At 41.3% G+C, this 23,380-nt stretch overlaps 3 protein-coding genes across 14 annotated transcripts in view; 2 read left to right on the forward strand and 1 right to left on the reverse strand.

The window, feature by feature from the left end:
* Window positions 1-9,538, reverse strand: part of ctage5 (CTAGE family, member 5) — a 25,998-nt gene extending 16,460 nt beyond the window's left edge. Inside the window, exons 1-13 of one of the 11 annotated variants that reach the window (XM_046367173.1) lie at window positions 9,260-9,538; window positions 9,028-9,161; window positions 8,841-8,927; window positions 7,956-8,694; window positions 3,585-3,713; window positions 3,326-3,441; window positions 1,612-1,743; window positions 1,390-1,500; window positions 1,172-1,243; window positions 908-1,018; window positions 687-758; window positions 448-552; window positions 56-178 (exon numbers count right to left, since the gene is read on the reverse strand). In XM_046367173.1, coding sequence (XP_046223129.1) covers window positions 56-178; window positions 448-552; window positions 687-758; window positions 908-1,018; window positions 1,172-1,243; window positions 1,390-1,500; window positions 1,612-1,743; window positions 3,326-3,441; window positions 3,585-3,713; window positions 7,956-8,694; window positions 8,841-8,927; window positions 9,028-9,161; window positions 9,260-9,368 — 2,040 coding nt within the window. In that variant the 5' untranslated portion in view covers window positions 9,369-9,538. The other 10 variants (XM_046367172.1, XM_046367171.1, XM_046367169.1 and 7 more) reach the window with 10 other exon arrangements.
* gemin2 (gem (nuclear organelle) associated protein 2) lies at window positions 9,078-14,931 on the forward strand. Of its 2 annotated transcripts, none has more exons than XM_046367178.1 (11): window positions 9,078-9,185; window positions 10,085-10,207; window positions 10,311-10,395; window positions 10,506-10,595; window positions 10,689-10,748; window positions 10,839-10,952; window positions 13,722-13,766; window positions 13,890-13,958; window positions 14,215-14,325; window positions 14,495-14,553; window positions 14,660-14,931. In XM_046367178.1, exons 2-11 carry the CDS (start codon window positions 10,086-10,088, stop codon window positions 14,697-14,699), a joined length of 795 nt encoding a protein of 264 aa, XP_046223134.1. In that variant the 5' UTR covers window positions 9,078-9,185; window position 10,085; the 3' UTR covers window positions 14,700-14,931. The 2 variants fall into 2 exon arrangements, with proteins under 2 accessions (XP_046223134.1, XP_046223133.1); XM_046367177.1 differs by lacking the exon at window positions 9,078-9,185 and adding an exon at window positions 9,620-9,997.
* Window positions 14,932-15,729: 798 nt separating this feature from the next.
* Window positions 15,730-22,132, forward strand: pnn (pinin, desmosome associated protein). The gene is made up of 9 exons (XM_046367179.1): window positions 15,730-15,868; window positions 16,484-16,552; window positions 16,635-16,712; window positions 19,059-19,134; window positions 19,212-19,306; window positions 19,571-19,646; window positions 19,830-19,985; window positions 20,161-20,299; window positions 20,413-22,132. The coding sequence occupies exons 1-9, from the start codon at window positions 15,756-15,758 to the stop codon at window positions 21,639-21,641; spliced, it is 2,031 nt and encodes a 676-aa protein (XP_046223135.1). The 5' UTR covers window positions 15,730-15,755; the 3' UTR covers window positions 21,642-22,132.
* The last annotated feature ends 1,248 nt before the right edge of the window (window positions 22,133-23,380 follow it).

Genomic DNA, 23,380 nt, shown 5'->3' on the forward strand with positions numbered 1-23,380 from the left:
TTTTAGACATCTTACTGCATGTGGTTTTTGCCAGTGCAGTAATATGAATGCAAACCTTAATGCGCTCATCTTTGTTGGTAGCATCCTGCAGCATTCCAGTGTAGGAGCTCTCACACATCCTCATCTCCTCCTCCAGCTCACTCATCCGCTCCCCCCAGCCCTCTGCCTCCTGGACCAGCTGTGGGAAGAGGGGAGAGGGTGAGGACCCCACCAGACTATAGGACTCGTTCTGCTTTCTGTTCAGGACAACCCATACAGGCTCTTTGTGTAACAAGAAACTTCAAATGCTTTGTTTTGCATTAATGGCAACAAAGGCTGATATGGAACTGGAGTATACACCACTATTAGTGACAGAGCCACCCACATAGATACTGTATCTATGGCTCTGATTTGTGAATAGGCCTAGATATAGATGAAAATTGACATTTTAGATGTCAGTTTACATACCTGGCCATTTTTCTCCTGGAGCAACACCTTCTCTTCTTTTGCTGCCTCCAGATTATTCTGATTCCTTTCACTGTTCATGTCAAATATTTTCAGGGTTGTCTGTGCCTGAAATTTTAACAGAATGAGTTACATCTAACCTGGCTCTGACTGTGTCAGATTTAAAATGCATTATGGGAAGGAATTACAATTAACATTTTGTTCATAATATATAACATTGTAATGGGGACATCAGACTTTACCTGTTCTGTCTGGGACTTGAGGTCCCTGGCTTCTTCTTCTAAGGTTTTCAAGGTTTCCTGCATATCTGCAATCTGAAGAATTGCATATAACACCATATCTCAAAAACAAACTGAAATATGAGAGCAAAGAGGAAAATAATAACAATAGCTGAAACATGTCAAAGCATAAACATCAAAACACAGAAAAAGGGGATGAGAAAAAAGTCTTAAGTCAAACGCACTGTCTCCTCCTGCTGCAACCTCCTCGCTCTTTGGATATTCAGGTCCTCCTTTAACTTTTCTATATCATTTCCAAGCTGTGTATTTGACTGTTTCAGCCTCTGGGACATCACCTGAGGAGGACACCATTATAGTTTTACTGGGACTTGAAAGTCGCACGCACACCAAGTCCTTTTATACCACTTGGCAGTGTTACTTAGCTGTGATATATGGGAATGTCTCTTCAGTATTGAGAACAATCATACCATGTAGTATCTCTGTCTTACCTCCAGATTCTCCCTCTCTGCGACATGAGCCAAAACACCACTATTCCGCAGGGCAGTTTCCAGTTCTTCATACTGAAAAGGTACATAAATAAACAAACAGTAGCAAAGGCATTCATAACACACAGGTCCATACAAAACATGTAATTTCAAAGGGAATTGCATTGAATAGTTTGAAAATCTAGTCAGTCACACAAAGGTTTATTTGACATAGGCCTCACATTTCGTTGAACCTCACTCAAAGTCTCAAGGACTTTGCACTTTTCATCTAATAGTTCAGCCACCTTCAGGCCCATCCGCCTCTCTTTGCTTGAATACAGTCTGCTCTTTATCTGTGGAAACAATGGAACAATTTTGTGAGCTTGGTCACTCTCCAATCAAAATAAAGAACGTGGTTGTTCATCCCTATACTTGCATGCTGATAATAATATCAGACAACTTACACATTGGTAGAACCTGCAGCTGAACAATAGGAGGGTGCCCAACCCCAGTAAGGCAGTGACGATGACTGCTTCCCATGGCAGTCCATACAGGTCAGGACCTGGCTTTATGTCATCAGGAAGGGATGACAGGACCTAGGTAGGAAAAAAAAATAATAATACTAATTTTGAAAAAGTATCAACTAAATCAGAGAAATGACTTATTATCATTATAGAGCTGCTATAGATTTTTGTTTCAGGCCCTGGATTGTGGATACATGACAGTTCAAACGTAAAGTGATTGTCAATGCTTTTAGGAGCCTCAACACGCTAGCCAGCTACTTAGATAGATAGCTAACTACAACCGTTAGCTAGTTATCTAGCTAAGTATTTAGCTAGCTTACCAGGCAACAGTGCTCTCATAGCCAACAAGACACGAGACGTTGGCTAGATAAGCCTTTTCTGACGAATTAAATGATGTAGTAACGTTAGTTGGCTAGTTTGCTTGATAACACCAGTTGATGTTTTTAGCAGTGATGGGTCCAAGTTAATGTAAGATATAACGACACGTGACTCACATCGTTCGCTTTCTCCAAGGCAATAGTGTAATAGGTCCTTGCTGTCATTTTGAAATCAGTCACTTGAGTAGCGACTGTCTCGCCACTTGTTTGATCTTCCATTTGTCGAATATTTCATTGAAATATTATTGTCAGGATTATGTTAGCTAACATTGAAAAAACGAATGCTCAGCTGTTACTTGGACCTGATAGTAGTAGCGGGTAACGTCATGACGCTGAAACGTACGGTGGAGGTTGTGGCTATTTTATGCACGCCAAATTCACTTAAACGACTCACTTTCGGTTATTTTTCCCTAAAACGAATATTTATTGATTTATATAATCGTAATCATACACAATAATATATGTTATCTGACTTTTCAATCAAAATAGTTATTTGTAATTGTTACAACACTCCCACTTCCGGCCTAACGTTGAGTTGGTATATTCTCAACGTCACCAATCGTAGAACGCCACACTGGCAGACTGAGGCGTATTTAAAGTAACACTGAACCTGACGAAACATGTAAATTGTGGGAAAACAACACATATTAGTCAACCTCCATCCCTATTCTTAAATAGTCAAGGAAAAATTGATCTTTTTCTCCAGCTGAGACAGATTGTCACCAAAGTCCCTCTACTGTCAACTGCCTTGCCCTATCAGAGTAGGCCAAGTTGTTGTTGGTTGGGTGTTGACCTTTCCTGTAGCTTTTCAGTGCTGTCCCCAGTGTCCAAAACACTACCCTTTACTTACCTGGTCAACATCCTGAACTTCCATTTGTATTCTCAATTTAAAGTCCTCATGTTATTATTGCATTACCATAGTGCGGGGAAAAGCCTTGTCACCGAAGCCAGGGCCAACTACAACTCTTCAAAGTGTTGGATGACTCATAGGGGTAGTGCAGATGACATGTTGCATACCAGAGACACATACCAGAGGTTTTAAAGGACCAGCTTTTCCAGCTATCTAGTCAATGATTATTGTCATGTGTGTATTGTGCTGTATTTGTCTAAGTCCAATGCCACAACCGAAGTTCCCTATCATGAAAAAATATGACATTCTATTGAGGATGATGGAGACATCCATAGTGTAGTCCAATCATTCTAAATGTATGGGCTGTTTAGCTAATTTAATCTCAACAGATTACAAGGGGGATATAGTAGTCATATAACTTTCTTACCTGTACAGTGAGCCATTTTAGAAGAGCCTTAACTGTCAGCATATGAGCAACAGCATCACCAGTGACTTGACGTGCAGAAGAAAAAAGATATTCCATCACTGCAGGCTCAGGTTTATCTGTTAAATATATTTAAAAGGTATACATAACACAATAGTGAGTGTCATAATAATTGATCATATATTTTTACCAGCCACAGATGGAACTATTTTAATCTATATAATTAGTATGTTATTTTTAAGAATGGACATAAATGCATTACATTTGTCTGTTAGTGTTGGGGTTTGGATGTCTCCCTCCCCAGATAAATGTTCTCCTTTCAGGTTGGTTAGGTCTTCGTTTTCATTGTGAGTGAAACAATCATCATTGATGCAGTTTGTCTTGTCTGTTTCTGCTGGATAACATATAGACATTATGATACCAAATCATTTAAAAAACATGTAAGACCTTGTCAATAAATGGTTGTCAGATATAACACTTTGACAACTGCTAACCTTTTCAATATTGACATGCAAAAGACATGGAAGAGACATGCAACCAAAATCAATAAATGTTTCTCATACTACTTGAGTAGTACCTTGATTGTCTTTTATACTGACAGGTGCTTTCACTTGGGTGAATCTGTTTTTTATGTTTGACAAGAGTATTTCTAGTTTTCGTAATGACACAAATTTTCTGGATTGGTCTTCATCCTCCAGTACTCCACCAGATGGAGTTTTTGTCTCATCAATGTGATACTGCAGGAGCCTTTCAAAGTCTGATATAATAGCTAGGTCATTATCACCATCTTGGCCATCAGTAAAAGTCTCTGAGCTTCCTAGGCTGTAGTCAAGCCACAGGAATTTATGCTTCCCAAACATGTCCAACAAAGTAGTTATTTCTTCTGTGCTGATTTGCTTTAGGATATTCTTGTATTCTTTCAAAAATGCTGTAGCTTTCACCGAGTCTTCTACTGTGGTTGACTGAGACTGTGGTTCTGGTTCATGGAGGTCCAGGTAAGGAAGATCAGGTGGGGGTTCTTGTTCCTCCTCTTCTTGCCCCTTTGGTTCTGGGTCTTCTAAGTCTTTGGAGTCAGTGCTTGGGATCAAAAAGTCCATTGCATTTTCAAAGAAACTCCTAGTACCCTTGTTGACTGGTGTGTCTGTAATTTCCTCTTGGGGGGGCCCTACTGAATACTGGTCAGATGGCATGTCTTGATTTTCAAGGGGTTCATTGTGAGAAGTTGATTTGTTCACAAATTCTTCTTCAGTGGGGTCTAGGCCTACTATCTGATCTGATGGCATGTCTTGCTTTTCAGGGGGTTCGCTGTGAGAAGTGAAAGTCTCACCCTCTCTTTCACCATTGTGAATAGATTCAATATCCCTATAACTGATTTTCTCAAAATCAACCTTCTCAATCACGTCCACGTTTTCAAAATCCTGCTGCCTATCTTCATCACTAATTGTGCTCTTTACATCTGTTGCTTCTTGATAATTAGACCAACTGTCTGAGAGGAAATTCTCACCTGAATACAATGTATCATGGTCTATTGTTCTCTCTGATTGAGTAATGACATCATAAGCTTCATCAGTGGGGGAAAGCTGACTAACTGCATGTGACTGATCAAAGCTATTTCGTCCATCATTGGTTTCCCTATTCTGTAGGCCTAATTCCTGTGCTCTCTCGTTTTCTAGAGTGATCTCATTATACAATCCTTTGGTCCCTTTTGAATGTACTTCCCTACTACTGACTGATGAGATGTGATTCCTGTCATCTAGCGGCAGATTATTGTCCTCAATTGCTGTCGTCTGGTCACTCGTCATCCCAGATCTATCATTTGGGACGTTTTTCTCATCACTGTCTTTTTGAGATTCATGGGACTCCCTGTGGACATGAATGAAATCTTCTACTGACATGTTTTCTGTGTTTGCCTCCTCAAGGATTTCTGTCTGTCGTTGTTCATTTCCAATTTCTGTCTCAGGGGGAACTAGCTCTGAGCTGTCAGGATACATTTCAATTTTAGCATCAGGTTCGGAACTGCTCTGTGTATTTTCAAAGACATGTGTAGGGAGAATTGCTTGATCCCCATGGTCTCTCTCAACTTCAACTATTTTCCCTGGTTCTATCCCCTCTGTCTCAGTAACTTCTTTAGTTGAATCTGCTTCCTCTCTCTCAGATGCTTTGTCCACAATATATCGTCCCCCATCATCATTACCTTTATCAGATAGAAGATTGTTACTTGTAGTGTCAGCATTTCGTATAGTTGAGTCTAACACTGGGTCAAGGGTAATGTTTATCATCCCTATGTTATCTACAGGATCGGCCTCAACGTGCCACTCCTTGAAATGATCAGAGGAGGAAAATTCCTCTTGATCAACAACTTCCATTACATTGGAATTACTTTCCTCATAGTTAGAAGATAACCAGTCTTTCAGCAAAACTGAATCTTTGTCTCCAAAATTAACATTCTTATCTGGTACCTCTAATGTATTCTCATTCTTGTCCTTACTTTCCTCATCCCCACTTGAGGTAATCAAATGATGTATTTCCTCTCCTGATACATTTTCAATGACTGGATCAACTCTGACCGGTTCAACTAAAGATAAGTTCAGGATAAGTTCAGCTATGTGAGGGTCCTGGGCATCATGCAGATGGGGGTCAGGTGTCTGTGTGACCTCCTCCAGCACTGAAGCATCCTCTGTACCTGGCATGCTTGTCTGACTATATAGCATCCCTACTCTGTCCCCATTGTCCTCTTCTGTTGGGCTCTGAGGCACTAGAATACTGTCGTCTCCTTTCTGATTGGAGGATACCACTTCAATACCTGTAGTGTCAATGTCAATGTCCTCCACCTCATCATGCATTACAGATGTATCCTCTGATACATTAGGTAGCTCCTCTGTCAGTGTTTCTGCTTTTGTCTGAATAGGAATCGAATCAGAGAGATTTGGAATCCCTGATCCTTCTAAAGCATCCTGACCAACTGAATGATCAGTCTCAACATCATCCAGGCTATTTTCAGCAATGTCAGCAGCAGGACTCTCTTGATGGTGATTAAGGGCATTCTCATCACTATCATGCAAAAGCGCTTCGGGGAGCACAGTTGATATTTTCACATCCTCTTCATTGTCTGGTTTGGGGTCCGACACTAATTGCTTTGGCTCTACACCTCCTTGGGAACTGACAGGTTCATTAGTAGTGACATCATCTAGCTCTAATCTACCTGCAGAATTGTGCTCATCATTTTCATTGATCTCAGCTATAGATTTTTCACGATCATCTTCAAGATTCACTATTCCGGTTGTGTCCTGTAATTGAGGGTTGTGGGACAAAGACATATACTTGCTATTTCCAAGTAGCTGTTTGAATGCCTCCAGCATTTCATTACTGTCCTCTGTATGATTTCTGTCATTTAGCGGCAGATTACTGTCCTCATTTGCTGTCGTCTGGTCATCCGTCATCCCAGATCTATCATTCAGGACATTTTTCTCGTCACTGTCTTTTTGAGATTCATGGGACACCCAGTGGACATGAATGAAATCTTCCACTAACATGTTTTCTGTGTCTGCCTCCTCAAGGATTTCTGTCTGTCTCTGTTCATTTCCTGTTACTGTCTCAGGGGGAACTAGATCTGAGCTGTCAGGATACATTTCAATTTTAGCATTGGGTCCGGAATTGCTCTGTGTATATTCAAAGGCATGTGTAGAGAAAGTAGCTTCATCCCTGTGGTCTCTCTCAACTTCAACTATTTTCTTTTGTTCTATCCCCTCTGTCTCAGTAACTTCATTAGTTGAATCTGCTTCCTCTCTCTCAGATGCTTTGTCCACAATATAACGTCCCCCATCATCATTACCTTTAGCAGATAAAAGATTGTTACTTGTAGTGTCAGCATTTAGTATAGTTGAGTCTAACACTGGGTCAAGGATAATGTTTATAAACCCTGTGTTATCTATGGGATCGGTCTCAACGTGCCACTTCTTGGAATGATCAGAGGAGGGAAATTCCTCTTGATCAACAACTTCCATCTCAGCTATAGCTTTTTCAGGATCAACTTCAATATTCACTATTCTGTCTGTGTCTTGTAATTGAGGGTCGTGGGACAAAGACATATACTTGCTAGTTTCAAGTATTTTATTGGCACTCTGAACCGTATCTATATCTAATGGAGGGGGATGTGGAACCTCATTGCTGTCATTACCATCATTATCATCCTTCCTACCTACAGAAGCCTCAGTAGAATCATATGGGATAGCCGTCTGAGATGTAAGGGAGGTCTCTGTATCTCCATCTGCTTCTGCCGGTTTTATATCTGGTACCTCATCACTTTGGGCATTTTTATCATTGTTAGTTGTATCGGCCTGAAACGGTGATACCAGAGTGTCAAACATGGATGAGAACACAGACTGTGACTCTGTTTCTGACTGAAGGCTGATATCTTTATCCTCTTCATCCTCAGCTATAAGTATATCCTCCTCCTCCTCAACATAACCCTGTTCTCCATAAAGGCCTACAATATTGTTATAGATGCTACCATACCACCCTGCATCTTCCTCTTTTCTTAACTCACCATCTTCTTCCTGACTATGACGGTCCTCTTGGTTATAATCCTTAACAGGTTTTGAGGGGTGTGTCTCTGTTCTCTCTGCCTTCTTACCAGTGGTATCATCTCTCTGGTGCTCTGTTTCTTTTATTTGCTCCACTGTGGCATCATGATGAGACTGACTTGTGCCAAGGTCCTGTGGGTCTATTGTGCCTGTCGATTCATCTCTGCCTGCTGCTTCTATTATCTCTTCAACCTTATCCTGATTAGATTGACCAAAATGTAAGACATCTCTAATGCCAATATTCAGCCAGGAGTTAGAGGGTGGGGGTTGCTCTTCCACTTCCTTTTCAATGGGCTTCTCCTCTGGAGCTTTTTGACCAAAACCAAAGGCGCTAGTCAGTCCATCTCCAAACCAGCCAGAGTTTTCAGCATTTTTCTTCTCTTCCTTCAATTGGTTCGCATCAATGTCCAAAGCAAGTTTCCTGCTCCTGAAAGACTCTTGTTCTGGGTTGTCTTCTTTGGGATTATCATCTGGGTTTTCACCACCTAAACTAAGCCATCCAGTTACTGTAGAGCCAATCCACTGAGACCCATCTTGTTCGCTAGGTTCAGGTTTGGTATCATCAGAGAAGTCTTCCATTACGACCTGAATGGCATCTTTGTTTCCTGTTTCATCACTGCTCTGTGCAAAACTTTGGGACAGAAAGGCATCTTTGGAAGTTTTAGAATCCTGAGCATCATTGGCTGCGATTTCCTGAAATTCTGAAACTAGATTTTCTTCATTGTCCCACTCACTGGAGTCATTATCAATTAATGAGCCATACTCATCTATGCAGAAGAAGTCTTGTTTCTAAAAGGAACATAAGAGTACCTTTAATTAACAGAATGTGTTTAACAAAATAATTTAAAGCACTGCTTATTCACCCTTCAATACACATGTATAACCATACATTAAATAGGCCTAAAATTCATAGAGTACTAAAGTGGAAAAATTACCTGTGTGGCCACTTCTTTCTCTGTGTTTGAATAAATTTCATCAACTTTCACAGCGTCTTTTTGGAAATAACCAAATTGTCTGTCAATCTGAAATACAGCATAGGACACAAAACATTATTGCATAACAAATATACAACAAAATATATGTTATTCAATGTGATTTCAGTGACAAAAAAAAAACACTTACACTTCCTGCCCATAAATCATCTCTTTTGCCAGAGAGTTTGTGGTAAACAAATATCACATCCCCTTTTTTGAAGTTCAGGAATCTACAATCCTTTCCTCTGTGATCTCTTGTGGCCCTGACCCGACTCAGCAAGCCTATACACACAAAAGCCACATAAGGTAATGTATGAATAATTCATTTGTAATATGTGCTGCACATTACAAGAAAATAAATGGTTAGGCTATCTACTTACTTTCACATTCAGAGTCGCCACAAATTTTGAAGTCAGACAGCAATCCCCAAGTTAGAGTTGGAAAAATTAAAATAGTAAATGTCCAAATGTATATCTGTGAAGCAGGCATATCGACCCTGGAAGTCCAGTCATGTAGAATGGTCCACAGTGAAACTGGGTAGTTAAAAAACTGTGGTGAAATGGTGTTCCAAGTTGAATAGTCATGTTGTGTTGAACTCCATTGTGCCAAATGAACATTGCCTTCAAGTTGTTGCAGTCACATCTCAACAAGTAAACATGTTTCAATGGCTAAATGAGGAGGGAATCAAGATACAAGGTAACTGAGGAGTAATGATTAACGTGGCAACAGTGCTTGCAACAAGAATGATTTAATTTACCAAGGCAAGGGCTGATCTATAAGCAATACAAACAATCAATGTTTATTGGAGAAGTATCTCCCTTCAGGTGATTTTAATTATTTGTACAGTAATTATGACGTTGTATATTTTGTTGTAAAAACAATATGTTATTGGTCATTATGTTGGAAAGCAATGCGTGGAAAATTATGTTGTAGACCTTGACCTTTGGAATTTGGAATGCCAAAATACACATGTAGCGTTATCTTTAAATCACCGTGGCAACGGGCACATTCTAAACGCGTCATGATTCGCACTTGAAACAAAATGGCGTCAAAGTTTAATTTGATGTGAGACTTGTGTCCTTATCCAACAAAACAACCTTTATAACGTGATAACAGAGGTACAGTAGTAAATACAAGTGTCATTAGTTGCCTGTTAATCTAACAGTATATCAATCCGACACTGAGCAAATAATTTGGAGTTTCAGCATGAAATCCGACGTGGAGGAACTGATGCCCAGGCTTCTGCCTGTGGAAACATGCGACACTGGCGAAGACTTCAATCTAAACGAGCCTCCAAGAAATCCACAGGAGTATTTGAGACAGGTTCAGTAAGTCCCGCATAGCACTGTCTTTTCATAGTTTTCACGCATATTCCCAGGAAACACGCATTCATGTAATGAAAAAAATACGCTGCCTTTCTCTTTTTTTCAGATTAGAGGCGTCTCTCTGTCCTGATGTTGTGGTGGCGAAGATTGATCCAAAGAAATTGAGAAAGAAACAATCAGTGAACGTGTCGGTAAGTTTCACCATAAGGGTAGGCCTCTGCCACAAATAAATTGTAACTAGAGAGACAGACAGTCTATCTGACTATGTATGTATAATTTCTTGTCAACTTTTATTTTGTAGCTCACAGGTTGCCAAGCTGCTCCTCAAGGATTTTCACCGAGTTTAAAATGGCAGCGACAGCAAGTCAGCAACTTCTCAGAAATAAGACAGGTAACTATAGATTGTATTATCCCCTATACATTTCAATTGATTTGTCACGTTGGGTTGAAGTGAGTTATTCTGATCATGTTTTACTACTTGCAGAGTATCAGTAAGCATAGACAACACTGGAGTGGTCATGCATTGGATGACAATGTGTTAATGGTGATTATGATTTTTTGTTGTTGTTATTGGTAAAAGTGAATTGTAAAATACAACATACACTCTCTAACTATGTGTTTTGTCTATCTCCAGCCAAAACAGGACGCGGAGGAACAATGGAAAAAGTTCTGCTTGGGTGAAAATGTTTATTTGAACTCCCCGCCCATTGACCCTGGTGCTGAAGATCGAGCCCTTGATTATGTGAAGGTAATCTAGACCAGGTTTCTTAAACTATGGGTCCAGACCCAAAGCGGGCCCTGGGCATGTGAGCAGTGGGAGTTATGAGAATACATCTATATGTAACAGAATAACTTTACGTCCGTCCCCTCGCCCATACCCGGGCGCGAACCAGGGACCCTCTGCACACATCGACAATAGTCACCCACGAAGCATCGTTACCCATCGCTCCACAAAAGCCGCGGCCCTTGCAGAGCAAGGGGAACTACTACTTCAAGGTCTCAGAGCAAGTGACTTAACCGATTGAAATGCTATTTAGCGCGCACCGCTAACTAAGCTAGCCGTTTCACATCCGTTACACTCACCCCCCTTTTGACCTTCCTCCTTTTTCCGCAGCAACCAGTAATCCGGGTCAACAGCATCAATGTAACAGTATAATTTTAAACCGTCCCCTCACCCATACCCGGGCGCGAACCAGGGACCTTCTGCACACATCAACAACAGTCACCCACGAAGCATCGTTACCCATCGCTCCACAAAAGCCGCGGCCCTTGCAGAGCAAGGGGAACTACTACTTCAAGGTCTCAGAGCAAGTGACGTAACCGATTGAAACGCTATTTAGCGCGCACCGCTAACTAAGCTAGCCGTTTCACATCCGTTACATATAGTCTCACACTATTTTTTTCTTAATTTTGGTCATGGGAGGACGATTTGGGTCATGGGAGGATGGTACATTTCTCATTTGGGGCTCGAGCTGAAAAAGTTTAAAGAGTAACTTTAATGGAAAAACATTTATTTAATTGAAAACCAGATGTTTTGGAGTATACTATAGTCATATGTCATTTATTGTCTTCATTTTTGACAGTTTGTTGCAAAAGTGAAATAGTTTAGCAGTAAATGTACCTCTATCCCCATAGCGGTTCAACTCTACCATTGAAATCGTGATGTAGAGGCACCTTGAGAAGGTGCCTCTACGTCATGTCAAGGGAGGGTTTGGTATGAAATACATTTCCTTCTAGATGTGCTGGGTGGTCCCACCTCAAGGGAAGTATTTGTTTTTTTTCCTCAGTTGTGATGACTGATTGGTGGTGCTCCTATGACACAGTTCAAATCAAATTGTATTTGTCACATGAGCTGAATACAACAGGTATTAACCAACAATGCAGTTCAAGAAATAGTTAAGAAAGTATTTACTAAATAAACTAAAGTAAAAAATAAAATACAAAGTAACACAATAAAATAACAATACCGAGGCTATATTTTTTAAAACATAAAAAAATATATATATTTAACCTTTATTTAACTAGGCAAGTCAGTTAAGAACAAATTCTTATTTCCAATGACTGACTACTCCGGCCAAATCCGGACAACACTGAGCCAATTGTGAGCCGCCCTACGGGACTCTCGATCACGGCCAGATGTGATACAGCCTGGAATCGAACCAGGTACTATAGGTGACGCCTCTTGCCTTAGACCGCTGTGCCACTCGGGAGCCTATATACAGGGGGTACCGGTACTGAGTCAATGTGCAGGAGTACAGGTTAGTCGAGGTAATTTGTACATTTAGGTAGGGGTAAAGTGACTATGCATAGATAATAAACAGTGAGTAGCAGTAGTGTAAAATCATTTTATTAATTGTTCAGCAGTCTTATGGCTTGGGGGTAGAAGTTGTTAAAGAGCCTTGGTGCTCTGGTACCGTTTGCTGTGCGGTAGCAGAGAGAACAGTCTATGGCTTGGTTGACTGGAGTCTTTGACAATTTTTCGGCCTTCCTCTGACACCGCCAAGTAAATAGGTCCTGGATAGCAGGAAGCTTGGCCCCAGTGATGTACTGGGCCGTACGCACTACCTTCTGTAGCGCCTTGCGCTCGGATGCCTAACAGTTGCCATAGCAGGCGGTTATGCAACCGGTCAGGATGCTCTCAATGTGCAGCTGTAGAAATTTTTGAGGATCTGGAGACCCAAGCCAAATCTTTTCAGTCTCCTGAGGGGGGAAAGGTGTTGCGATGCCCTCTTCATGACTGTTTTGGTGTGTTTGAACCATGATAGTTTGGCTCTTAGTTCAATAGTAGTGAGTTCTAATCCCACATTGGGCAGATATATTTTTCTTCATATGCTTTATTTACAATATTCATACCGTGCCCACACTTCTAATTCTGAAAAGTGAACGCCTATCTGTGAGAGACGTCGCCCTCGTAGTAGTTGTGGTCTTGGGTACTGTATAAAAACCTCATCTGTGAGTTAATTTTACAGTTGGATTAAATACTGCAATGCTGGTTGAATTGAATTGAGCTCCTAATTTAAATTTTCAAGGTGATGATTGCACTTTTCTTCCCAACACAATACTGAAATAAATGTGAGTTCACATTTCAACAAAAATAAATTACACCCCATGGGGGATTCGAACTGACACCGCAAGTGGCAATATATGTTTGGAATTTAATGCCATAACACTGTAAGCTAACTGTCTAAAGCCATACACTATATGCTTGCATTCACATAATGCAGTTATTATGCTTTCGTGAGAAAGTGTCTGGCTCCGGTACAATAATGTTTACCCACCCCAAAAATGAATATCTATGAGCAACCCCCCCCACCCACAACTTCTCATCTGAATGCATTTTATTTTTTATTATTTGAAGGTTTTGGGCAAATGCTGAAATTGGGATTGAGAGTTCCCCTTTAAGAACCCCTGTTATAGTGGAAATGTCTGACCATAGATAATATACATCATGTAAGATTTTTGTATAAAGAATTTTCCATTAATCATGCGTCTGATATTTAACCACTTGTTTCACCAGGTTGGTTTTCCACCTTTCCTTAGTATAGTGAGCAGATTAAATCAGGTGAGTGTTTTTCACAGCATTGGCATGGCACTCACTGCAATCCTCCCTCATCAGTTGATGCTTCTAATCATGACTTCAATGACGGTACTCGTGTTTGACACTCAATTATATCTTCCCTACTAGGCCACAATCTCTGCAGTTTTGGAGTACTTGATAAACTGGTTTGAAGAGAGAGAGTTTGTCCCGCAGTTGGTAAGTTGAGTTTCTTTAATGTCATCAACACAATTTGGCATTTTTAATACTTTCCATGTTTGGGGTCAATTTCATATCTATTTGAGTAAATTCAGAAAGTAAACCCAATTCCAAATTGCCTCGAATGAAAAAGCATTGAAGAGAATTTGGAATTTACTTTGGAATTTCAGTTTACTTTCTGAATTGACTGGAATTTTAAATGGAATTGACCCCAACCATGATGCTTTCATGGCTAATATGTGTTCAACTTCTCTAGGGAAGATGGCTGTATGCACTGCTGGCTTGCCTTGAGAAACCTCTTCTCCCTGAAGCACATTCCCTAATAAGACAGCTGGCCAGACGGAGTTCTGAAGTGCGGGCCAATCTGGTAGGATGATATAGTGGCTGGTATTAATGGATGTTGAGATGAGAGGTTACAAACCAACTTCCTTATGGGTAGAATTCAAATGTTCAAATACAGCAGATGCTCAAATGTTTGATAAGGATGAACAGGGTATGATAGTCATTCTTATTTTTTTCTTTCTTTACCATTACAGGAAAGCCAGGAAGATGAAAGGTTGTCTCCTCTAAACTTGATGATCTGCCTTGTTGCTAGGTAAGCTACGTTATTTGACTTCACAAAAACTCACAGCCAGGAAAACTTGTCGTTTGATAATCATATATATATATACACACATATATATATATATTTTTTTACATAGGTACTTTGATCAGAACGACTTGGCCGATAAGGAGGACTAAATGGGTTAATGTGGTGAAATCCACGATTTGAGGCTGAAACTGATCACACCATGAACTGTAGCGCTATGGACCCATCATCATGCTCAGATTTGGGATCCATGGGAAGTTGCACTGTGGTGATTTGTGAGGAAAATGTACCCAATAAATGGTGAAATTGGACAGTTTTTTTCTATTATTGTTAGTATTCAACTTCTGCTATTGTTGGAATTAAATAAAATGTTTGCTTTCACAATTGTTGTGTTTTCATCTTTACAATCCCACCACTGCTATGTACCTTAAAGAAAAACTGTATGCCACACGGACATCAGACATACACATAAATCCATTGTTCTGAAGGGGTGTTGAAGTAACCAGATGTTTTAAATGCCACTTTTCTGTGGTGTAACTTTAGGATCAAAACAACCAAATTACTATTATTATTTGTCATCATTAGGGCCCTGTGTTTTGGTTAATAATGTGACATGACCTGAATTATAGCCTTTATTTGAAGTATTTTACAAAAATGAGAATTGGACCAAAAGTAAGTGTCTGAGGATGGTGCTGCTGACCAAAAGAAAACGGGACAGTTCGATGAAATAGCGTCAAATCAAGGTCATGTGACCTAATTAAACAATATACAGGACCGAGTCAAAATCAATGGGTGAGTTCGTTTTGCATGGACCGGTGTCCGGGTGGAGATTTCACTTAAGGACCAATGGAATGGTCCCGGGGCACCGTGCCATGCAAACGATCTCGCCCAAAGAAAATATTTAATTATCGTCAAGAAAATACTGGACATGTGGCGATTGGAGAACGCTCACATTTATGGTCATTGCTTTCTGGAATCCTTGGGACGTCCTTACCCCCATTGAAGTAAACATTGCAAATGGTTGGGGTAAGGATGTCCCAAGGATTTCGGAAAACAGTAACCCACAATTTTATGGACGTGTGCGTTTACGCTAATGAATTTGCCAATTGGGCAATTGAGTTGTCAATCAACGTAGTGAAACGCGTTTATCACCCCCCCCATGATGCATTGCGGCGAGCGACCTGTGAGAGGAAAGCTTGTTAGCTAAGATGGCGGTGGCAGTAGGTTCTTTGCAAGCCCAGCTTGAGAAAGCTAAAGAGAGTTTGAAAAATGTAGACGATAATATCCGTAAATTAACTGGCCGGGATCCTAATGAATTGAGGTAAGACATACTGCATTTTGAAACGCAACATTGTATTCTATGTGTCAGCCTTTTTCGTCTAACGTTATCTAGCAATACGCCAGTCCCAAGAAAAAAATGGCATCTCCCATTCTCGTGCACAACCAGGGTGCGTGCTATATAATCGAATCGGCCATGTGGTAGTTGTCTAGTTAAATGGAAGTACATATACTTAAATGGCTTACTGGATTTTTTTACTTACCGGTAGGTGACAGCTGGGCGGTTGCCCATTCATTATTGTTGAACTGGCGAAGTAACGTTAAGTTAGCCAGAGTACTAATATTATCATATTTTTTTCTGCTAGCAAGCTAACTTACTCAGTCCTCGTCAGTTACGTTTTATTTTCCCATTAACGTTAGCTTGCTAATTAATAACTACTAGCCACGATAGTTTCGATTCAGTTTCATGTCCAGACTTATCGGAAGTTAGACAGCTTTTCCACACGGATTTATTGTCTCTATTCTAAATGGATTAACACCCCTATATAACGTCAGCTAGCTAGGTTTTCTCAAATCTATCGCTAGCTATGACTACAGCTCTGGTCTGTCTATGTATGTTACAGCTAAATCATAAGTAACTAATCTCTCTACCTTCCAGACCTGGCCAAGCTAGAAGGCCAACCATCCCAGGCGTTGGAGGTAGGGGACGAGGAATCAACTTGTTGAGGTAAAACATTTTGCCTTACTTTCCATCAGTTGGTGTCATTACCTCTGTCAGAGCTTTATGTAACATTCATACTTGTCTACAGACGTGGACTCTCTGACATTGGTGGAGGACCTGGAGGACCCCCAGCTAAACAGAGGGACATTGAAGGGGCCCTTCTGAGGTTAGAATAATCTATAGATCTGGTCCTTTTCCTGCTGCAGCAAAAATGACTAGTACTCCCTCTGCTCAAATCAAATTACTTGTCACATGGTTAGCAGATGATGATTTGAGTGTAACGAGATGCCTGTGCTTCTAGTTCCGACAGTGCAGTAATATGTAACAAGTAATCAAACAATACCCCAACTACCCCATCTAAAGGGGTGAATATGTACATGTAAGTATATGGATGAGGAATGGCTGAGAGGCATAGGCAAGGTGCAATAGAGGGTATAAAATAGTGTGATATGAGTAATGTAAGATATGTATACATTTAAGTGCATTGTATGAAGTGACTAATGATCCACTTAATGAAGTGGCCAGTGATTGGTCTCAATGTAGGCAGCAGCCTCTGTTAGTGATTGCTGTTTAGCAGTCTGATGGTCGAGAGATATTTTTTTTAGTCTCTTGGCCCCAGTTTTGATGCACCTGTACGGACTTTTCCTTCTGGGTGATAGTGGGGTGAACAGGCAGTGGCTTGGGTGGTTATTGTTCTTGATGATCTTTTTGGCTGGCCTTTGTCATTGGGTGCTGAAGGTGTCATGGAGGGCGGGTAGTTTGCCCCCAGATGATGCATTGTACAGACCGCACCACTCTCTGGATAGCCTTGCAGTTGCTGTACCAGTCTGTGATACAGCCTGACAGGATGCTCTTGATTGTGGATCTGTTAAAGTTAGTCAGGGTTTTAGGTGACGAGCCAAATTTCTTTAGCCTCCTGAGGTTGAGGCGCTGTTGGGTGGACCTTTTCAGTTTGTCTGTGATGTGTACGCCCAGGAACTTAACTTTCCACCTTCACCACTGCTGTCCCTTTGGGGCTCCCTCTGCTGTTTCTTGAAGTCCAGGATCATCTCCTTTTTGTTGACTTTGTGTGAGCTTTTTTCTTGACACCACACTCTGAGTGCCCTCACCTCCCTGTAGGCTGTTGCATTGTTGGTGATCAAGGCCACTACTGTTGTGTCGTCTGCAAACTTGAGGATTAAGTTGGTTGCGTGCATGGCCACAGTCATGGGTGAACAGGAAGTACAGGAGGGGGCTGAGCATGCACTCATGTGGGAGTCCAGGAATCGATTGCACAGAGAGGGGTTGAGACCGAGGGCCCCCAGCTTGATGTATTTGGAGGATACTATGGTGTTGAATCCTTTTGTCCAGATGGGTAAGAGCAGTGCGATGGCGATTGCATCATCTGTAGACCTTTTGGGATGGTATGCAAACGGAAGTGGGTCTAGGGTGGCTGGTAAGGTAGTCATATGATCCTTGGCTACTCAAATCACTTCATGATGACAGAAGTGAGTTCTCAAGTGATGGCTCTGCCTGCAACTTCAAAATCATTGTTGCTCTATTGACGTGCCTCTGAGTAAATCGGGTGATACATTTACTACTGTTTTGGTTGGTTTCCTGAGCTGAAGACTGCGGTTCAGATCTCACCCTTGACAGAGAATTGCATCAATGATTTTCATGCTTGGATACACCTTCACAGCAAAAAAATCACATGCAATGTAGGGTATATAGCCATGCCTAATTTGTTTGGTTTTCAGCATGAATCTGCTATCCATTACTGCAGGGGGCTTTCTCCCTGGCCTTAGAGCTTGGTGTTTCTGATTGTGATTTGTTTAGGGAGTGTAGTTGCGTTTCCTTTAGCCAGCCATTGGCTCATTTTTAAATAATTACAATAAGAAGAAATTGTCAGAAAATACACCGAAAAATAAATATCCTCAATCATATTTGCTTTGCGTGGAAGTTGGTTCAGGTTGTCTTTCAATTTAGTCATCTTTCTATTCTGCCTGTCCACACTGTCTTGAGTGGTCTGTCAATTGGAACTTTTTATCAACTGGTTCTGGGCGCAAACCTTCCCGTGCCATCAGCTCCGTGACAGCTTAAGCTGTATGTGTGCATGGGTGAAGTGTTGTGGTATTTTTGGATGATATGCTGGGTTAATATCCCTGAAAGAGAATTCCCTCATATTTAAATGAAGTCATTTTTGCTTCTCTCCCTCTAAAGCCTGGTCAAGTAGTTGGCTTTAAAAAAATCGGTGGCAATCAGTTAGCTACTGTACCAAAGATGGCTGCACAGACAAGTGAAAAAATAGACATAGAGCCCAAATAGATGCAGATGTGCAAGAAGCCAACTTTTATTTGGTAGGCTGCCATTCCTCCTTACACAATTATTGCAGTCACTTCCATGTGGTGTCAATGAATCGTCAGGGTGCTCTCCTACAAAGGCATTACCTACACCTGGTGGTATTCAAACAGATTTCTATTTCATATGGCCGGTAAATCACGTATTTGTCCTCTTGCGTGTCTTTATTGTATAGGCTGGCCGGTGACCAGCGAGCGAGGAGAGATTCACGCCATGACAGTGACGCTGAGGATGATGACGATGTCAAGAAGGTAAATCATTGTACACTGAATGTCTTTAATCTTTCCCTCAATGTTTTAACTCCCTGCTTGCCATTCTCCATACATAGCCAGCGTTGCAGTCATCAGTAGTAGCTACCTCCAAGGAGCGTACGCGCCGAGACCTGATTCAGGATCAGACCATGGATGAGAGGGGAAAACAAAGGTAATGCATCATTACGTATGCGTGAGGAATAAGTGGGTGGCAGGTAGCCTAGTGATTAAGAGCGCCAGTAACCGAAAGGTCGCTGGTTCGAATCCCTTAGCCGACTAGGTGCTAATCTGTGCCCGTGAGTAAGTCACTTTACCCTAATTCTGCCTCTTAAGTTGCTCTGGGTAAGAGCATGTGCTAAATTGAACTTTTCTATTTCCAGTAAATCATCTAACTGTTATCATGCTAGTCATTGCTTTTGCTTCTTTTTCCCTATAGGAATCGACGCATGTTTGGCCTGTTGATGGGAACGTTACAGAAATTTAAGCAGGAATCTAATGTGGCAACAGATAGGGTAGGGATAACATTTTACTCTATGTGCATCAATAAAACTAATCACTGCTGTTCAAATACTGTAAATGCATAAAAATTGTCCTTAGCTTTATGCTTGGTGAAAATGATTCCAGCAATTAAGCTATAGTTTGGAATATTTCCCAATGGGAAATTCATTTTTGTTTAATGTTTTATCTCGTCTTAGCAAAAGAAACGCATTGAGATTGAACAGAAATTGGAAGTTCAAGCTGAACAAGAACGCAAGAAAGTAGAGGGCGAAAGACGAGAGCTCTTTGATGAGAGGCGTGCCAAGCAGACAGAGCTAAAACTGTTGGAACAGAAAGTGGAGCTTGCTCACTTGGTAAGGACCTTTCTTGAAAGCAATATTCAATCTTATTGGTTATGGTGTAGCCTTAGAAAACAAAGGAAATGTTAAACCAGTAGGAACATTGCAGTAAGATTAAATTAAACCCTCATGTGTTTTCCCCACATGTCAATGAGGAGATTCTGTGCTCATTAACTTTTTTGTGTTCTAGCAAGAGGAGTGGAATGAGCACAATACAAAAATTGTCAAGTACATCCGCACAAAGACCAAGCCACCCATATTCTATCTGCCTGGGAGGATGTGCTCAGCCACTCAGAAGCTCTTTGATGAGTCGCAGAAAAAAATGAATGGTAAGCAATTGTGCCTTTAGCCATTCCTCTGCACTCGACAAGTGGCAATAATACACGTCCTTGGTTTGCGTTGTCGGTCACTGAATCTGTTTTTGTTTTATCCCTGTTTCCAGTTATGTTTGAGGAGAGATGCGAGGCGTTTGCCGAGTATCTGAATAAGATGGAGGCTCGGCCTCGACGACAGTCTCTGAGGGACAGCGCTCTGGGTAAGGACCTGAAGAAAGAAGAACAAGAGGAGGGTAAGCCCCCGGGTCAGGTAGTCAAAGCGACAGGTAATCGGTTTAATGTGGAGATGGAGGATGAGACAACACTAGAGGGGGATGTGGGTGTAAAGTGTAAGGAGGACAGAAAGAAAAGGCCAGGAGAGAAAGTCATGGAGCAGGCACCTATGAAGGGGGAGAATGAGGAAAATGGTCAAGACATTAGAATAATAGAGTTCAGAGAGGTGGAAGAGCAGATGGAGGTTACTGCAGTGGTGAGGGAGGCTGAATGGCAGGTCGGGGATCAGGATAAGAAGGAGGATAGTTTGGTGATAGGTGGGGCAGAGGTAGATAATGAGAAGGAAGCAGAACAGCAGCAACAGGTTCAGGTAGAAAAGGAAAATAAGCCGCTTCAGAATCAGGACCCCACAGCTGTGTCAGATGACCAGGAGAAAAGCTTTGAAATGCAACCAACTGAAGATGAAGAGCCACATACAGAAGTGTCCATACCCCTGCTCTCAGAGCCCAACCCTAGTCTGGAAGTCTCTGATGGAGCATCTATAGCCCCTGAGGTTCAGATCCCGATGCTGGAGGCTGGAACAGAGCCTTTCACAACAGAGCAGAGCCAAGAGGCTGATCAAGGTGCAATGAAGCAGACTGTTGATGTCCAGCCTGCCCAGTATGATGCTGCCCCCAAGGAGCTGGAGCCTCTGATCGGGGAATCGAGCAGGGGACGTGGGAAGTCCAAGTCAAAGGACAAGAAGGGAGATTGTGGTGGCAGCAGTAGCTCCTCAAGTAGCTCTTCTGGCTCCTCATCCAGCGGGAGCTCTGGCTCCTCTAGCGGCTCCTCCAGCAGGAGCAGCTCCTCCAGCGGCAGCTCCTCTTCCAGCTCCTCTAGCAGGAGCCGCAGCCGGGGGAGGAAGGACAGGAAGCACAGGAGGAAGCCGTCCGAGAGGAAGAAGGGAGGTGGTGACAAGAGCCAGAAGTCGTCCATGGCCAGTGGTCGTGAATCCAAAGGTTCCAAAGAGAAGGGCTCTAAGTCTGACAGGAAGAGGACCAGCTCTGAGGGCTGCCGGTCAGGGAAGATGTCCTCTCGCAGTGACCGGGATCGCAAGTCTGATAGGAAGGAAAAAAGACGTTAAAGTTGGTTCTTCTGTCATGCTTAGTTTTGTTTATCCTTTTGATAAATACATTTTCATAAGTGAAATGTTGAGGATTTCCATAAATGGAGTTCCACAGGGTAGGGAAACTTAACTGCCTTAGTGTATTTCTTGGAACAATGTGGGTTTTTAATCAAATCTTTCTTTCTCTAGTCCCCATTCAGTTGACAGCCCTGCTGCGCTGGGGTCTGGACTTATTCTACCTAGATTTATTTTATTTTATTGTTTTGGTTTTTAATTGTTCCTAAACAGGTGCAATGTGAAGAGGATGTGCTTTTCTTTGACTCCAGTGTTAAGGGATAGGGTAGTGTAATGTTGAAGTGTAACATGCAGCTTTTTTTATTCATCCAAAGCCTCAGTCTGACTGTGCAATGTCTAGCTCTGCATTGTGCATGACACTTGTTTTGGAAAGTAATGTAAAAAAAAAAAAAAATCTAATCTAAGCATCAATTAAAAGAAAAAAAATCTGGTCATATTCTTGTCATTAATGGCTCACATCTGAATGATTTCTTATAGCCTAATGGTCATTAAATGCTACTTGTTGGTTATGATGCAGAACTACTTAAACCACATGCATATTCAATGTATATGGTTTTAGGTTAACTGATTTATAAAAACCCTGTTTTTATATAATTGGTGGACACCCTCTGGTAGACCGGTACCCTTTTTAGAATGGATACGTGACGCATGATGCTCCAGACATAGTGCCCTTGGAAAATTTTCGGCCCCTTGACTTTTTTACATTACAGCCTTATTCTAAAATGGATAAAATGCTGATTAAATCTATCTATACACAATACCCTATGATAAAGCAAAAACAGGTTATGAATTTTTGCAAAAATATTAACTTTATACTTTTTCTACAAGGAACACAGACTGAGACCAAGGTCTCTTACAGCTGGTCCTTGCGTATATATGTTTACACATACAGTTTAGGTACAATGATTAAGAAACTACATAAGACAAACAAAACGATCACAGATAATACAGCAATAGATTACATTTACACATGGGTTATTGCCCTAACAGCACAAGAACTTTCATTACTACAAAAATAAAAATCCATTAAATATTTAAGTTTAGTGGCATGGTCTACAGTGTCACAAGCTTTCGACAAGTCTATGAACAAGGCAGCACAGTACTTTCTATCTCGGGCATTAGTAATATAATTTACAACACGTACAGTGGCCGTAGTAGTACTGTGTTTAGGTCTGAAGCCAGATTGATTATTAGAAAGTGTTAACAGTTAAAGATTGTAGTTGCTTTGTCACCAATGACTAGAATTTTAGCCAAACAGGAGAGCTTAGAGATGGGCTAATAATTATCCAATTTACTACCATCACCTCCCTTGAGTGGTAAAACAAAAGCTGATTTCCAAGATTTGAGTCTTTCTTACGACAAATGTTTGATTTTAAGATATACGTCAAATTACTCAAACCCTTTGCTATGAGACTCGAAATTGAGCACGGGTGCATCCTGTTTTCATCGATTTATCCTTGACGTTTCTACAACTTGATTGGAGTCCACCTGTGGTAAATTCAAGTGATTGGACATGGTTTGGAAAAGCTCGCACATACCTGTCTATTTAAGACCACAGTTGACTGTGCATGCCACGAGGTCAAAGGAGTTGTCCGTAGAGCTCCAAGACAGGATTGTGTCCAGGCACAGGTATGGCAAAGGGTACCAAAAAATTCCTGCAGTTTGGTTTCAATTCTTAAATG

This window comes from Oncorhynchus gorbuscha, linkage group LG10, assembly GCF_021184085.1.
Source record: "Oncorhynchus gorbuscha isolate QuinsamMale2020 ecotype Even-year linkage group LG10, OgorEven_v1.0, whole genome shotgun sequence".
NCBI classification, from domain to species: domain Eukaryota; kingdom Metazoa; phylum Chordata; class Actinopteri; order Salmoniformes; family Salmonidae; genus Oncorhynchus; species Oncorhynchus gorbuscha.

Bases quoted from the DNA above. Each gene is read 5' to 3' on its own strand.
- pnn (XM_046367179.1), top strand. From the start codon at position 15,756: ATGGCGGTGGCAGTAGGTTCTTTGCAAGCCCAGCTTGAGAAAGCTAAA. The intron at 16,713-19,058 runs GTTAGAATAATC...TTTATTGTATAG, and splicing joins ATTGAAGGGGCCCTTCTGAG to GCTGGCCGGTGACCAGCGAG. The intron at 20,300-20,412 runs GTAAGCAATTGT...CCCTGTTTCCAG, and splicing joins GTCGCAGAAAAAAATGAATG to TTATGTTTGAGGAGAGATGC.
- gemin2 (XM_046367178.1), top strand. From the start codon at position 10,086: ATGAAATCCGACGTGGAGGAACTGATGCCCAGGCTTCTGCCTGTGGAA. The intron at 10,953-13,721 runs GTAATCTAGACC...TTGTTTCACCAG, and splicing joins GAGCCCTTGATTATGTGAAG to GTTGGTTTTCCACCTTTCCT. The intron at 14,554-14,659 runs GTAAGCTACGTT...TTTTTTACATAG, and splicing joins ATGATCTGCCTTGTTGCTAG to GTACTTTGATCAGAACGACT.